The sequence below is a fragment of the Rosa chinensis genome, chromosome 7, assembly GCF_002994745.2.
Source record: "Rosa chinensis cultivar Old Blush chromosome 7, RchiOBHm-V2, whole genome shotgun sequence".
NCBI lineage: Eukaryota > Viridiplantae > Streptophyta > Magnoliopsida > Rosales > Rosaceae > Rosa > Rosa chinensis.
Genome location: NC_037094.1, coordinates 33,338,298 through 33,356,227, shown reverse-complemented (window position 1 = coordinate 33,356,227; position 17,930 = coordinate 33,338,298). Strand labels below are relative to the sequence as shown.

The 17,930-nt window shown below is 36.0% G+C and overlaps 2 protein-coding genes across 3 annotated transcripts; both read right to left on the bottom strand.

Annotated features, from left to right (window-relative positions):
* Positions 1-2: 2 nt before the first annotated feature.
* LOC112178591 (HMG1/2-like protein) lies at positions 3-1,773 on the bottom strand. 2 transcript variants are annotated; one of them, XM_024316750.2, is made up of 8 exons: positions 1,627-1,773; positions 1,499-1,547; positions 1,204-1,308; positions 938-995; positions 739-783; positions 558-638; positions 393-473; positions 3-315 (listed from the first exon to the last, which is right to left on the bottom strand). In XM_024316750.2, the coding sequence occupies exons 2-8, from the start codon at positions 1,537-1,539 to the stop codon at positions 298-300; spliced, it is 429 nt and encodes a 142-aa protein (XP_024172518.1). In that variant the 5' UTR covers positions 1,540-1,547; positions 1,627-1,773; the 3' UTR covers positions 3-297. The 2 variants fall into 2 exon arrangements, with proteins under 2 accessions (XP_024172518.1, XP_024172517.1); XM_024316749.2 differs by having other exon boundaries at positions 1,499-1,737.
* Positions 1,774-14,973: 13,200 nt separating this feature from the next.
* LOC112176259 lies at positions 14,974-17,830 on the bottom strand. The gene is made up of 3 exons (XM_024314096.2): positions 16,641-17,830; positions 16,325-16,533; positions 14,974-15,439 (listed from the first exon to the last, which is right to left on the bottom strand). Exons 1-3 carry the CDS (start codon positions 16,659-16,661, stop codon positions 14,974-14,976), a joined length of 696 nt encoding a protein of 231 aa, XP_024169864.1. The 5' UTR covers positions 16,662-17,830.
* Between the last annotated feature and the right edge of the window lie 100 nt (positions 17,831-17,930).

Sequence of the window (17,930 nt, the reverse complement as noted above, 5' to 3'; positions counted from 1 at the left end):
AATTCATATATCAAATCACTGCATTATCATAAGAATGTAAATCAAACAGTCTAGCTGCTCTACAGAAGATAAATTCACTTAGCTAAGTCACTAGGCTTCAGAAATTACAGATAGAGCAAATCTCCCTTCTACAACTATTAATTTAGAAGACAACAGACAATTAGATAGAGGGAGATGAAATACATTTTCCTTAAAGGAAAGAAGGCGAAACGAAAAGTAACATTGAATAATCGAACCATCACATGGAATGATCAAACAGTCACAAGCTAGATCCCTAAGTTATCCTTGTGCCATTTTCTACTCATCATCATCCTCCTGAAAATGACAAGAAAAGAAAATCAACAACTCCACTGATAAAATAAATAATCACAAAAGAATGAATGGAAACAAACCTCATCACTGCCTTCTTCATCTCCATCCTCATCATCATTCACCTCAGATCCTTCTTCCTCCGCTGCAGTGTTGCCTTCAGCCTGATAATCAAGCACGAACCAATAAGGATAACAATCTTATGTTCAACAGAAAAGGAATGCAGCTACAAATTACAGAGGAATTACCTGTTTCATGTTATAAGCCTTCATTAACTTCTCATACTCAACCTTCCTCTTGTCTGACTTGGCCACATAAGGTGCCTTCTCCTGAATTGTAAAAATAAAAGATTTTAAGTAAAAGCAGTCTGCACAAATCAAAAATCGCAATGTAACACCACGGGTCCAATGATTTTCACGTGATACTTACAGCCTCAGACATTGACTTCCATTTTGCACCAGCAGCTTTGCCCACCTGAAATTTAAAAATTAAACTTTTAGGATTTACTGAATAGACCAAGAAAGTACCATACTGCCTTTTCATTCTTCAAATTTCAAAGTACAAACAGCTCAATGTACTACTCGTTGACTGGCAAAGTACATGTGTATCGAATAAGCAAAATACTCACAGCGGAAACTGCTTTGTTGTTGGGGTTTTCCTTATTGAACTGCTTCCTGAACTCTTCCCTGTAAAGTCATCAAATTAATTAAATTTTAAATTTTAAAAAAAAAAAAAAAAAAAAAAAAAAAAAAAACACAAGCAAAAAGTTTGACCACAAAATATAGACAAAATCTATCAAATCTAACAGGTTCAGAAGCAAGGATAAAAGCTCGAAAGCATATTCAACTGAGCAGATCACAAATTGAGAAGAAACAAAAGTCAAGAGTTGCTTACATGAAAACGAAGAAGGCACTGGCCGGCCTCTTAGGCTTGTTAGGGTCCTTGGCCGCCTTCTTACTCACTCTGGTAGCCTTAGCAGGCTTCTTATTCACAGCAAGCCTACCACACCACACAAACAAAACAACCAAATTAACAACAGAAACCACAAAACCAACGCGATTCAACTCTATAAACAAGCGCGGAGCCACGAGCACTCTCAGATCTAGAACACGAGGCACCAGCGCAAGTGAGTTTCGAGCATGAGCAGCCAAATTGAACAAAAAAATTGACCGAATTGAGAGAGACTTACTTGGAGTCGGCTTTCTTGGTGTTGGATTTGCCTCCTTTCATGGCGATTCCTGCAGTTTGAAGATCGGATCAGCTGAAATTGAAGCGAGAGCGTTGGAAAACCGATGGCAATAATGGAGGGGGACCTACCTGGTTGGTGTAGGGTTAGGGTTTGAAGGAGAAGGAGATAGAGAGAGAGAGAGAGAGAGAGAGAGAGAGAGAGGTGTGTGTGCGTGTGGAAATGGAAGGGACTTTGTTTTTGTGAGACCCAAAGGCGGAGGGGTGGGAGATATTATTATTAAGAGAGAAAGAGAGAGAGAGAGAGAGAGAGAGAGAGAGAGAGATTTGAGGGAAATTGAAATTCAATTGCGCACGAAATGAAAACGTAGGGGTTTAGGCGGGATTTTAAAATTCATGCCACCTCACTCATCCACGACCTCTCTTCCCATTGGATTTCCCCCGCGTTGGACCTAAGCTTAGCCTTCGTCTTTTGCTTTCAGCTTTTTATTTCCCTTTGTTTTTTTTTTTTTTTTTTTTAAATAGGAAATCGACACCGAACATTACGGTGTAGTGCTTTTTTTGGAGTTTGGTGGCAAAGGTGCTATTCCGGAAAGAAATTAGTTATGTTAGTTATGCATTGGAAGTTCTGTGTCCGGAATATGGAGATACCACATTTATTGTTAAGAATCAAGAATGACATATCTCAATGTTGTGTATCCAAGAGGATAGAACCATTCTCCATTAGAGATTGTTTCTTTATAAGAGCATCTGCAGTTTTCCTTGAGATTGTGCTTAAGATATACTTTTTCAACAAAATTGTATTGCTTATTATCATAAATGGTACCTTAACTTCATTTATTTTATCGATTGTACCTGAACTTCAAATTTGATCACAACTAATACCTGAACTTATCTTTTTTCTTATCGATAGTACCTGAACTTCAAATTTAATCACAACCAGTACCTGAACTTTTCAATTTCATTTCTTATCACTAACTTCCGTTAATGTTCTATTAAAAACTGACATGTGCCAAACATGTGACTCATTTTTCAAATTTTCAAGGATAAATTTGAAAAATTACCTTTTTTCTTTCTTTTTTTTGTAATATCACTTATTTTTACTTATACTGTGGCTATAAAAAAACGAGACTATTAAAAAGAAAAATTTTCAACTTCAATTAAAATATGAATGACTAGAAAAAACAAATTACGAAAGTTTTGATAAGCTTTTGGTTTTAAATTTTTTGTTTTTTTTTTTTTAATGAAAAGAGGTCAGCCCATTATATATATTCAACAAGCAGTACAAAAACGAAACACCTCTGTGGGGTCGACAGAAATAATCGTTCCTTAGAGAACCCTAAACACCTATTCTATTACAAGAACAAGCCCCAGGCCACCCCGAGTACACCCACCTTTTAAGGAAAATAACGCACCTTTATTTCAAACAAAAATCAACCATCCTCATAAGCAAATACTAAAATGAATCCTCAGAGAAAGTGATCTTTGCGACCTAACAAAATTTAAGCAATAACGGAAGTAAAGGATGAGCCCTCATCCTGCATCTCCAATGCTAGACTAGCCCAGGCCCTAGAAATGTTTTATAGTTTTATTTAAAATGTTTTGTTTGTATGTATAAAAAAAATTAGTTTTTTTTGAGATCTTGTTTTTAAATTTTATTTTCATAAAAGGGTAGAGATACATTTTAATTTCTATTTTAAATGAACTTATATTTTTATTAACATATTAATTGATCAAATATCTAGTAAACAAAATTATTTAAATGAGTATTTTCGTGAAACTACTCTTGAATATAGGTCATGTGCTTTGTACATGTCAGTTTTTAACGGAACATTAACGGAAGTTAGTGTTAGGTACCATTTGAAATAAAATCGAAAAGCTCAGGTACTGGTTGTGATCACATTTGAAGTTCAGGTACCATCAATAAGATAGAGGATAAATTCATGTACTATTTGTGATAATAACCCAAATTGTATTTCTGTGACTATTAGAAGTTAACACTAGTTTTTCTAGCTCTGGAAACATCCTCAAAGTCTTCAACAAAAGCATTGGTAACAGGATTTAGAGAGCATTCAAACTCAATGACTTCATAAGCATGTAAGGTACTATCTTTTGGCGCGCGAGGCAGTTAGCAACCATGATGTTTTCCAATATGCTTGAAAGAGAAGGATTGGAAGCTGCCAATTAAGTTTCTACAGCAAGAAATAAGAGACAAAAGGATGAAATTAAGGAGACATCAATATTCAGCACAAGCTTAACAAGAATGGCATAATCAAATTCAGCTTTAAGATTTCGAATGTTACATTCTATAGCAAGTTTAAGGCCATGAAATAGCCCTCAAGCTTCAAGATCAAGAACCTCACCAATACCTAAATTAACTCGAAAACCTTTTATCCAATTGCCTGAAGAGCATCTACTAGTTTCTCCAATACCAATTCTTCCAAAAATACCATATTTAGAGCTATCAACATTGAGCTTGAAGGCTCTAGCAGGAGCCAGGAGGTTTCATCCAATGAAGCATACTAAGACGATAGATCTTGATCAGGGATACTTATGTTTAAGCATTGCTCAACTCTTTAGCAGCAACAACAATAATAACTATAGCAAGATGTATAGGTCTTTGAAACTTTTTTGCAAAAACAGTTTTTTTCGCCACTTCCAAATTATGAGCACCATTATAAGTTTAGATCACTCATAGTGCAAATGAGTATTTAACTAAGGGAAAAATTTATGGTATATTAATGTACCAATACATCAAGTAGACTACTTCGATACAGAGATAGACTAACTCGATATAGAGGTAGACTAATTTGAGATCAAGTTAAGCTAGTCTACTTATTCATGGAGTTAGTCTACCTCTATTTCAAATCTAGTCTACTTGATGTAACGATACATTCATATACCGTCTATGAACCCTTAACTAGAGTGCAATCCACTCTCCAAATTACAAACCCACACTCCCTTTAATTTCTTGAACTAAATTTAATTTGCCTCCTTTAAATTTAGGTCGAAAATTGTGTTAGTCCTTGATTATTATTATTTTTTAATCATGTGCACTCCTGCACTTCCCAAATTCATCTTCTGTGTCCAATCCTCAATGCTCCGTCTAAATGTGTCATCAAATGATTATGTGGCACCGACAGTCTGACACCTTTGTTAGTAGTTCAACCCACATAAAGGGCAAAATGGATAAACCATACAATGCGTCATCTTCTTTAGCCTGTTCATTGCCGAGAACTACTCCAATCTCAGTCTCAGCCCAAAAGGCAGGCAACCCACTTAACAAAATATACAAGATCACTCATGTACTCCACACATCTTATCCAGGCCCACAGTGTTTGCACAACACCTCAAGGGCAACATAGTAAGGACTGTTGAAAATTTTGATTGTGTATTTCAAAATATTTTGTGTAACTCCCAATGCTTTGAAAAACTATTTACTATACATTTATGCTTAACCGTTACTAATTCCTTATGGTCATAATATTAGAGCATATTAAGGTTACGGGAGTTACAATATTCCAATAATTATCTTATTAAATTTGCATCATATCTCTAAGTATTTTCATCTACTATATATACATGTCACTTCTTGCTCTTACACACACAATGAAATTCATTATCTTCTATAGTTCTCTCCTAGCCATTTCTCTAGTGAGTTCATACATATTCTAGAGTGTGCTTTGTTCTTGCTCTTCCATAATGCCAAAGGAAAAAATCAAGCATTTCTAGGATCCAAGTTTGCGAGTGTACGCTTACAAGGATTAACGGTTGTTGTACCCTGGAGGGTAGGGCGCTATAAACCTGCTACACTGAGACATTGTCTCCGAGGGGCGAAATCTACTCTTAAGGGCAGTGTTTACATGCCTCAACCACAAACTCTTTTTAAATGATCTGTCTTCCTGAAGCCTACAAATCCAATAGATAAGTGTTATGATTCTTGGTATTTTAGTCTATTATCACAATGAAATGATAATTGTTATTTGTTATTAATATATTGTATTTATGTGATTTTGTAGGAGATGAAATCCGGTGACGAAAATAGCATCCATCGACCAAATTTTCCAACAAGGACTACCTCGATCCAGCACCCAATCGTCGACACTATACTGTGGCAAACCTCCGCTAAATTCAACTTTGAGCTTTTGGCAATCTCTTCAAATATCAGTGAACCTCACATCCCAGTGATGAGATTCTTGAAATGAATTCGAAAACACATAATGAAAAATAGTGTTGGGGACATAACGACGTCGTCCTTGAAGTTAAAGAGGCAGTGGATCAACCATTGGAGGACTCGGCTATTCAGGTGGTAGTTGTCCTCGTGGGTGTGGAAGTTGAAGACAACGAAGTCGACCCCAAGGAACTTGATGACGAATTATTCTTGGTTATCTCTGTAACTTGGGATTTTTGTTTTTCTGTTGACATCTAATTTAAAAGTCATAGCCTCTTTTGAATGTATGAATTTTTAGCTGTTGGGTAGGCCTGGAAAGATTTTTCTTTGCATGTTTTAGGACCTTTTTCTGGTTTTTGGGATGAGATTTGATCTGGGTATTTAGTGGGTGATTGAATTTTTGTGTGTTTTTATCCTTTTTATTACAAAGAGAGAAAGTCACAAACAATACCCAAATTTTAGGTCATTCATTACAATGGTACCTCAACTTCATAAACTATCACTTTGGTACCTCAATTTCTTATTTTTTACTACAATTCATACATGTCGTCTTTAACGCTGTTACGTCAAATCACGTGCGATTACGTGTACTTTTTTTAATGGTATTTTGGTCTTACTCTCTCTCTCTCTTCCTCGTTCTCTTTACTCTGTTGCTTGTTCTGAAATTATGCACACTCTGCATAAACTAAAGCTAATAGGTTCCATCACTTCCGTGAGTGTCCACCTATTGTAAATCTAATAAATTACCTTCATTAGTGGCGTATCATCCTTAGCTGCAAAGATGTGAAAAATAATTTAGCGATTGTAAGAAAGAAAAAAAGAAGAAAAGCTTGCTCCCTGCAATTAGATTCTGGTACCTATAAAAGCATTTATCCCCTCAGAAAGATGAGATATTTTCCACACAAAGCTAGCTTCCCTCATACAAGATATCCTGTATTTAGGAGCAGTATTATTGTTTATTGTTTTTCAGCAATGGGTTTTGGTCTTTTATATGCTTTAATTAATACGCCAAAGTTGGATTTGGTCTTTTGTTGTTTTATGTTGTTGATTTATCTTTAAGCTATTATGGGATTATGGCTTTGATGGAGTTAGCATGTAGGTTGATCTTCATTTTTTTATTGAGATACCAAATCAAAGCTCAGTAAAATCTTTGTGTTTTGGGTTTTTAATTTTTAGCCAATTAGGGGTGAAAATTATATTGGAACAGTTTTTTTAATGATTGAGTTGCAAATGGCTGCTCATGAAGACTCTGGTAATAAAATTGGGGTGTGTGTTTTGGATCAACGGCTCAATCAACCCATAGATGAGGGAGGTTAAGAGATTGCAGCAAGAGAGAAAGCCATGATATTCTAAGATTGAGAAGAAAGGAAGCTTTGGAGAAGAGGAACCACGTCCTCCCCATAATACCCTTAAAAAAATGGCACATGGTAGCCCATGTGATTTTACTTAACACTGTTATGAACGGAGGTACTAATGCTAATCAGAAGATATGATTTCAGGTACTGAAGTGATAGTTATAAACATGGGGTATGAAAGTTTAGAATGGCTTAAAGTTTGGGAACTATTAGTAACATTTTCCCTTACAGAAATAGAGATGGAGATGGAGATGGGTTTAGGTGGTGGGGTTTCGAAAGATGAAGATAAGGCCACTGCAGTTTTAGGCACTCGGGCTTTCGATTACTTGAGTTCGAACTCTATGTAATTACTTGACTTTTCTTTATTAATTTCTTGTAATTTTATTAAAATTAAATGAAGGATCAGTTTGTACAATGTGTTATTCTTGTGCCTTGTTTTAATGTTAATTGTGAAATAAAAATATTTCTAATGAATAATTACTCGGAACGTTTTGTTTTCGAGAGCTCAAATGTTGACTTTTATTTGTTATGTTTTTGTGAAGACTTTGTTCATGGAAGTCGTAGAGCACATAAATATGAGTTCGTAGATATGCGGCATGTTAACCTTCCTTGGAACTCACCGTGCGGCGGGTCGCCGATGTTGCCCGATTCCAACAACTTTAGGTCCCAAAATCGACTGGATTTTGTAGCTCCGTTCTTGCTCTTTCCATCTACACTGGTCTTGAAGCTTGATTCGACCTGTGCAATTCATCATTACTTGCAAGGGAGGTTAGTGGTAAACAATCTAAATCCTAATTTTCATCCATTTGATCACTAGTTTAGTTTAAAGTAATTTAGTTTATATTTGAGCCTCTAATTGTTTTCAATTCAAAACTATCTTCAAAAATCAAAATCAAATCACTACTCCATCTTGCATATCTTCACCATGAGCCTAGATTTTCTTGTGATTCTAGTTCGTGATTGTACATTTGCATATTCTAGCTCTCTAGGTTCACACCCTAACTAGTAAAAAGAATCCAATCCTCGTGGGTTTGACAACCTTTCTTAAATCCCTATACTATTACTTGTACCCCTTCTACTTGAGGGTGACTATTTGGCTAACAAAAGGTGATTAAGATGATGTCTTAGATGATTTGAGGATTGTAAATAATTATAAGCATTAGCAGCTTTGCCATTGATGACAGTTGTTGCTGTCACTGAGTGTGATAATGGTAAAGTTGAAAAATTATAGATAAGATTCTAGGGCTGGGTTTGCTAAGAAATTTGCTAGATACATTTAGAAAGACCATATAATTATATACTGAAAACTTTAGTTGGTAATTAGTAGCTCTATTTTAAAACTGGAGAGCCCTTCTAATGAGGACCACTAAAATGAGGACTAGTTGATGACTTCTGTGTTAGACCCACTTTTATATCACATTTTCGCAAATCAACCATTAGATGTTCATGCAATTTTTCAACTAAATCGTTAAGACATTCATAATCGTGATTTATCAGTTATGAACATGAATGGTACGTTCATGTTTGATCGATGTGGTATGTCCATTGGTTTGATCTAGTTTGATACCTTAACGATTAACAATTTGGAAGAAAATTTTCAGAAATGATATACTCATGCATACATAAACATCTAATGGTTGATTTGCGGTAATATAATAAAAAAGTGGGTCTTCCAAATCGTTGATTAGAAAGTCATCAACTAGTACTCATTTTAGTGGTCCTTATTAGAAAGGCTCCCTTAAAATCCAAAGTATTGATTTGTAGTTATTGGTAAATCCCTCTTTTTAAAAATACAAGGACTGTTTGGGTCGTATAAGAGCTTCTTCGTGAAGAAGAGCCCTGAACCACTTTTTATTATTGGGGGCAATAATATCTCCGATGATCTCTGTGGGGACATTTGGCGAGGTTTCTAGAGATCGGTGATCGGAGTTCGGCGACTATTGACTCCGGCAGCAGGTGATCGGATTCCCACAACCAATGATAGAATTCCGGCTACCGGTGTCCGGTGACTTCTCTCTATGTGACAAAGGGAGGGAGGGCAAAATTGTCTAAAAAAAACAATATTTAATTGGGTATTGAGGAAAAAAAATATGTAATTTATTGGGTACGTGGGTAATCTTATAAGATGTTTGGATAAGTGAGTTTAGTGTAGCTTAAATTTGAGTAAATGAACATTTTCCCTACAAAAATGTAGTCTTTACCTCAATGATTCCTCCAACCTGAATAACTTTGCTAGCAATAGATAGCACTAGAAATACCACCCCCGCTTTGCTGCGGAATTTTTTCTTGTGAGTAAATTAGAAAAATAACATACATAAGGAAAATCATTACATTTCATTCAAATAGTGAAGTTTAGCTGCAGTCTATTCGAAAGGAGATGATGCAAACATGCTCGCCGCACAAAAAGGCTAGCTATGCTAGTTGCAGCTTTACAAAAAAGATATAAGAGATAGGTTAATCTATCAAAAGGAGCTGCTGGAGTGTATTTAAGGAGTCAGTTTGTACAAAGTACTCCAGTTGGTTGTTTCAGTTGCAGCTTTGTAAAATGCTGGTGTTGGTTCAAAAAAGTGACGGCTCCGATTGGAGTTGTAGTTGCAGCTGCACGAAATTGATTAGTCTAGAAAAAGCTATATAACATAGATATTTCAATTCAATTGTTTTTTCTGTTTAGCAGCTGACAATGCTGCTGCTGATGATGATGTAGTTCCATGTTTTTCTGCTTGCTTGTCACTGTAAAACAAAGAAAATACAGTTATCTCATCAAAATTGATAAAAGTTGATTCTTCAAAGTGAGATAAGCATTAGATGAACCATAACTTTAATTAATTCTGGATACAAAAACACTTGGTCTAAATTTGTAACCGGTAGTGCAGATTCAAAGAGACTATTAATATATATTAGTTTTAATGTTTAATCAAAATTGATCATTTCACTGAAACATGCTGCATAGAGTTCACAGACTATTAATATGGATTAGTTTCACTCTGTTCTCTTTTGAAGGAGAGATCATGTTACGGGAAACCGCTTTAAAGCAACAAATGCAAAGCTCACTAGCAACGGATGCCAAAGTGCATGAAGGCAGCAGCAAGGAAAGTAAATAAAGAGAAAGTTGAGAAACCAAAAACTGCTAGGCAAGGAAGAAGGCAGCTAAATGTAAAAAGAAAATGAAGAAACAATTAGATGATTGCTTGTTGACCTCAGGCATGGGACAAAACTACGTAAAGGTCAGGACATATATGAAGAATGCCTAGCTAGTTAAGGTTTATTCTAGAATCATATGCATATTCTTTTCTAAGTCTGTATTAATCAGCTAAACTTGGGCTATATGCATGTAGTCATAAGTGAAACATATTATATCGACATTCCCATTCCCATTCCCATTCCCATTAAACAAAAAGTTCAACAATTGCAAACATTTAAAAGAAGCTTGCCGAAAAAAAATTATAACAACTCATAAATTTGGAAGATACTGAACAAATAATTTCCTCAATCCTAAGTAAACCAGATTATCAGATATATGTCTAAAACTGTTTGGAGTAGATAATGTACTACAGGAAAGATTGACAACAGAAACTGCACATGTTTTCTTAATTGTTTGGGTTAAATGACACTAAACATGGTTTTTAAAAGCCAATTTCCTACTATTCCATTTATCTTATACAGTTTTTTTTTTTTTTTGGGTACAATTATACAGTTTTACTTTGGGGCATAATGATAATAGTAAAAAGATATACCAGTGCTGATGGTATGCCATGAGAAATAAATCATATAGTTTTATTTATATTAGAAACCGAATGAAACAGTAAGTACCATATCATTTCGAATAGATAAAGTAAACTTCAGATTATTATACCAGTCCTTATTGTGGTGTAGTATGCTTCTAGAAAAGATCCTTAGATTGCTTCGTTCTGTGTAAGAGAAACGAGACATAAAAAGTATCTGTTAGCTAAATGATGGTAATTGTTGAGGTATGATAATGGGTTGCTGCTATAATTAGATTGCGAACCAAGGTCTTGAATGAAAACAAAATTGCACTTCAAATCAGTATAGGTGGAAAAACCCTGGATTACTGAGTATCAGCAAAAAATGGAAAAAGGCAAGAACAAAAGTGATGAGATTTCTTGTTGCTTGTTACTTGTGCTGAATATATAAAGGTACCAAGCATGGAGTGCTTAATTTCTTTTCTTGCACTGTTATTCATAATTTTCCTCGTTCGCCTTTCCTCTGTCCCATTGAAGTTATAGTCGCATTACTTTCCTTGACAATCACACAAAATTTATGATCCTATGAATATTACTGGTCTTTCAATCCAAACATTGACACCCACATCGAAAAGATCAATCAAGTGGCACAAACAAATCAAATAAACACTATGATCATACTCACAATACTTGGTTTCACACCATATAAACAAATTGAGAGTGTAATACCTTCAATGTTTCGGCGCAGACCAGCCTTGATTTCTTCATGGCTTCTTCCTCCCTTCCAAAGAAGAAAACAGACCTATATAATTGGCATGAATAATAGGAAATCTGTCCAATATAAACAAATTAAGAATGTTAGAACAAATTGAGAATGTTAGAACACAGACCCACTATACTTGATTTCTGTCCAACTTAATTTACTATTACTTTATTCAAATCAGCCAATTATCTTACACATGAATCTAGAAAATGTATACTTTGATATATAATTGGCATTGTATACCTTTAAGGAGGTTTCTTTCAATTGTCAAAGTGAGACTAGGGATAGCTCCATCTTTGCAATCATAAACAGAGAAGTTACAATACCAAATTCCACACATGAACAATTGAATCAGATGAGCTTCAATTAACGAAAGAAAGAAATAACAAAAACTCTCACCTACCCAGATAAGTGCATCAACTAACCCAAATTGGTACATAAATAGATAACTATAGCATTTTGACATCATAAATGGAATTGAAAGACTAAAACTTCGTTACATTTTTCACCAAAAAATAAAAAAAAACCTGAAGCAATTACAGCAACCTATCCTTTCCTAGGTTTATCCATTTGAACATTTTCACACTAACTCAAGAAACCAAAGCAATTACAGCATTCTATTATTCATCCCATGATTAGATTCATACCTTGAAGCTATCGCAGTCAATTACCTAAATTTGAAACTATAGAACAAATAAAGTATATAGAACATAAAAATTAATATCATTTCAAAACTAAGAACAGTAAATCATCCAATTGAAAGAACAATAGTAGTGAAAGTATAGTTAGCTTATCTAAACCTCCATCCTAAATCCATTAAACACCTCAGAGTTTCTAAAAATATATATATATATATATATATATATATATATCTATTATGTACTATTACTGATACTCAAGTACATCATTCAAATAATTAAGCTTGTCTTCGAGTAATGGAAACAACTTCATTCCTATTAGTGGTCACTGGTCAGAACCCGCATATTATATGTCCAATATTTTTTCCCTTTGATCACTTTTATGCTAATGTCTTTTTTCTCAGTCCCCCCCCCCCCCCCCCCAAGTCTTTACTAATGCAAGAAAAACTGAATAACAATGGATGAATATAGAAGTTCTGTACTTACGGTTCAAATTTCAGAAGGAAAGAGTTTTGGATGTATTTGAGTATCAGTAATAGTACATAGGGCACTATTACTATATTACATATTTGAATATAAATAGACAGAGGCTCACCTTCTCAACAGAAATGACTCCCAAAGCAATTGAACTGTAATAGTTGTGAAAGACTTTCATTAGAGATCAAACCTGTTTTACTTGTTTTTGGCACACAACTCTGTTTTCAGATTACAACCAAGATCCAAACTTCAACCTGTTTTCAGATTACTCTGTTTTCAGGTAATAATAATGTGAATTTCTCTCTTTTCAGTTGTTCTGAAATTACCCAAAAGCAAAAACTCACCTTCAACCTCCTCAAATCAATCACTCAAACCCCAAACTGCAGCAGGAACAATACCCCTTCAAAACCCAAGCCCAGGTAAATTGAAAACTACTTAGATTGGTTCTTGAACAGAAAATACCAAAACGGTGATGTATGATGATGGAGGTAGGTTGAAGATAATGGATTGCATAATCTTTGGTATAATTCCCATTTTGTGCCCGCAGACTTTTGCAAGGAATGGTATAGGGTGGCTTTCATGGTGCTTCCTAGTAGTACAAGGAGAAGCCTGCCCAAGAACCTTCGCTACCCGCGGCAAGCAAAGCTTCCTCTTTATCTCGGAATCAACCAATTCTTGAACAAGACGAGCAATGATTCCAGTGAGCCCTTACAAGGTTCGACCTTCGAGACTTCCTTGGCCCAAGAGAAATGCTGTTAAGATTGGACCCATATCTAAGCAAGTGTACAAGAACCCCAAATGCCCTTGTTGGTTTGGCAAGGGAAATTAGAAGCCTTGGAGCAGATAACGATGTGGGGATAGTTCTGAACAAGAGGGTTCAGTTTCTGCGAAAAGGGTCTCTCTCCATGACAATTCGGGAATTGGGTCACATGGGGCTTCCTGAGAAGGCTCTGCAGACCTTCTGTTGGGGTCAGAAACAACCTCAGCTCTACCCTGATGACCGGATTTTGAGTTCGACAGTGGAGGTCCTGGTGAGCTGAAACTGCCGTTCACTAGTTCTGCAAGTCGTGGTGTGATTGGGGCAATGGTGAGAGGTTTCATTAAAGGAGGAAGTACGTTTGCATCTAGCTTGGAGGTGTGTTGATAGCGGAAGATAATTAAAGGAAGCCCTTAAATATATCAACTAATTCAGCTTCTCAATTTGTAGTTCAGTCCGTTACTTCGACATCTTGTGGTCAATATAGATCTCAAAAAACCAAGGTCCCCATTTTGTCTTGCTGTTATTGCACCCCTGCTCCTGGTGTCATAATGTCCCTGCATTGAAATAAGTAAGCTATAAGGTACAATTTGTATGCTTTTCCAGTGGAGTGTCAACTCAACACATTTGGAGCTGAAGTTAAACTCCCAGTGAAGTGCACATAGACAAGGTAATTTGGTTCTATCAGCTTTATCTCTCCCCCTTACTAGGTTATCAATCATTTCTTTCACAGCTGTTTCACCTTTCCAAACCTTTAATTCACTTTTGTCTTTCTGGCTTGTGCTTGATCATTATTGTTTTTCTTCTTCAAATTTGGTCCGTTTTAGGCTATTTCAGTCTTTTCTGTATCTGAGAATTAGACAACAAATTTGAGGTATAAGTAGCAATGCGGTTAATATTCTGATTCATTAATGAGCAAGCATTCCTTAATAGGCTAAATTGGGTGTCCTTCATACTTGTACGCCTACCATTCATTACTTGAAAAAAAAAAAAAAAGGTCTCTTCCAAGAATCGAAACAGAAAACATAAGAGATAGTAAAGAAAACTAACATCTAATTGCTGTATAACTTTCTAAGTTAGATAATGTAGTTTAGTTTGCTTTGTCTGTAGATAGACAGTGGAAATACATAACTGTATTGATTTGTATGTTGTATTGTATTACCCTTCCCACTGTGCTGGCATTTATGAGTTGCTAAACTTCACTTAAGAAAAAGAGATGACTAATTCATATCACAAACAGATACAGATAGTGACATTGTTAAGCAGTGTGAAGTTCTCATTCAGAATGGTTTCAGTCAGATATTGTATCTTTCCTATCGATGACTTATACGAAAAAGCATGATTAATTGTCTTTCGACGAAGACTGGTTTCAAGAAGAAGAAGAAGAAGAAAAAAGAATTGTTTGGGAGCCGGAAGCTATTCAGTTACTCATCAAAAAGAGTATACCCCAAAAGCCTGGAAGTTTGAATAGACAAAGGCCGATCCCACTTTCAACCTTTGAGACTTCGTACGCCAGAAGAACATATTAACATGGGAGTGGGACCTGCATCAGAGTAAGTCTGCTGAACCCAGATATGCTTTCAAGTTTCAAGGAAGTGCAGATGAAGATGTGGCAACCTAAACAAGTGAGTTCAATTTCACTGAAAAGTGTCTGTCTCTCATTTTGTTGTGTTCAGAACGCCTCAGCTCTACCCTGATAACCAGATTTCGGGTTGGACAGGTGAGGTGCCATTCAATTTGGATGCTTTCAGTTGTTTGGCTGGTGGTTGTGTGAGATGGTTCATTAGAGGAAGCTTTCACTAGCTTGAAGCTTGTATTGCGAAGGATAGGGAAAGAAGATCCGAGCATATAAGAAGTAGCTAACACTGAAGCTTGGGAGGAACCTTGATAAACACTTGCAATGTTACTGGACAATCTTGGAGAAAGAGAAGACTTGAATTTAAGCCAGCAGCAAAAAAGGTCCGTCTCTCTGTGAAAATCTGGAATCAGTTCATATGGGGCTCTCTGATAATTCTCTGAAGTTGTGTTTTTTATTTCCTCAGCTGTACCCTGATGATCAGATTTGGGTTGGACAGGTGATATCCTGCCAAGGAAATGAACTCAATTCAATTTGGACACTTTCATCGAGGCAACATTTAGACAGTTCATTATAGGAAGCTTTCATCTAGCTTGGAGGCAGATAGCCAAGGATAGTTAAAGAATTCACTTGATGTATTGCGAGATTTGATTAAAATTCACTTGGTTTCTGGGAGTCTGGCAAAAATGTTTGCTAGGAGGTAGAGATGGCATCACTCAAGTGAGATAAAGGAAAAATATTTCAGTTGTTGCAGTGCAGAGAGAAAAGGTTTGCTTTTCTAAATTCCAAATTTTCTGTTATAACTTGTAAATTGTAATTACCAATTCCTGATGCATGTTTGTTCATCTTCACCTTGTGAAGTTTCAAAGACATCAAAAACATTTCAATCTCAGCTTGTTATTCTCTATGACTTGCAGAATAACATTTTTTTTCTTTTATCCAACTTACAGAATTACATAATATTTATGGTTCTGTTTTTATTTTATTTTATTTTTCTGTGCCCGACTTACTGCAGCATCAAAAGAATGCATGCATACAAGTTAAAAATGAGCATATCTCTAGATTAATTTTAAGCTTTGTCTATGGATTCTACCTACTATTTCAGCTTCTGAATTTGGTGATTCAGTCCTTTACTTACACATATTGTCGAGATAGTTCTAATGAAAACTCAGGGTCCCCATTTTGTCTCACTGTCACTACAGCATCTTGAAGTTTGAAACTATATGGTTTATTATGTATGTGTAATTAAAATATTGAATAGCTAATACTGTTAACCAGCAGACTATCAACTTCAACAAATATGGAGCTCAGTTTATGTTCCATAACTTTGTTCTTCGATGTTTGATCGAGGACGGAAAGATGAAATCTAATATTTAGATGTTATGTTCAAACCTTGTGCCAGGGTGAGTCAAGCTTTGCATTGGAAAGCATATGAATGCCTGGAGAACCTCTTGAATGAGAACTGGCTTTCCTTTTGGCCTGTTGGAGAGGTAAACCATGGTTTTGGACTGAAGACCTGCGAATATCATGATACTGGTGAGTGGTGAGTGGTGAGCCGCTTTAACCAACTCCTTTGAAAATTCCTTTGGACTCTTCAAGCTCTGCCATAGTTTCAGAATTAATCCAAACAAACCGTATCATAATTTGAAGATTGCAGACCATTAAGAAAACTACATGATAGACATTAGTATAGTAGTGACACTATTACCTTAAGACAAGCCCTGTGCATGATTTATTGCAGGCCAAGGTTTGGAATGCTAATCTTCTCAGGGCTTGTCTTCCTATTGATATTGTTGATCACATCATCGGTATTCTCATTTCTCTTTGAGGAAATGCTCACAGAAGTGTCAAGAGTGGCACGTCTAAGGGAATGTTCTTTGTTAGGTGTGGAACTTTATTGCAATTGCACCTCACTATAGGTCGAAAGGTATCTGGAATCTTCCTATCCCACCCAAATTGAAAAAAATTTCTAGACTTTTGGTTCAAGGTAGACTGCTGAGAGATGAGCGGAGATTTAGGAGATTTAGGAGCAAGCTTAATATGATCCTTCTTGCCATTTCTGCCACAGGAAACAAGATTCTATGCTTCACTTATTGTTGAATTTCCTGAAGCTCAGCAGGTTTGGTTGAATGTTAGCATTCCTGCTAGAATGCCTCCTTCATCTACTCTAGGATGGACTGAAAAGCTTGCTGCAAATCTCAAGCAGAAGGATTGTTTGTTGAGGGATATTACGTAGCTTTTATTTTCTGCTTCTGGTTCACATGGAAGTGGAGCTGCAAAGGTGTGTTTGACCCAAACTTTTCTCTTCCTCATATCATTCCTGCCCCTCTTTTTAATTATGCTAGTGAATGAGTTGCTGCTACTAGTAAGAGTGCTACTAAAAAGAATGTTCAAATTGAGATGCTGGGCGGGTGTAAGCCTCCCCAGGGTATTAGTAAACTCAATGTTGATAGGTGAAGATCCTGTGCTGGTGGAGTAATTAGAGATAATACTGGTGCTTGGATTAGTGGTTTTCTGCTCCATATTGGTCCTAGGGATGTGCTGCAAGCTGAAGCTTGGGGTTTGTTTCATGGGTTGGAGTAGGCTTTTGAGTTGAAGATCATTAAATTAGATGTAGAGTCTGATTCTGCGGTGTTAGTTGATCTCATTCAGAGTCGAGATGCTGGCAGTCACCAACTTGGGACTTTGATTGATCATCGCAGAATGTTGATGGGAAAATTCTCCTCCTTGCAGCTGAAGGATATTCATAGAGAGAAATGGAGTGGCTGATATCCTTTCCAAGAACAGTGTGACTAATGCTCAGGGGGTTTGCATTATCAAGAGGCCTCCTGCTGAAGATATGCCTCCAATGTAACCAAAAAGAAACAAAAAAACAAAAACAAAAAAAAACTGTAATGACCAATTACTGATGCATGCTTGTTCATGTTCACTTTGTTAAGTTTAACAAAGACATCAAAGACATGCTCTGTCTTTCATATATTATTCTTAGTTTTTCATT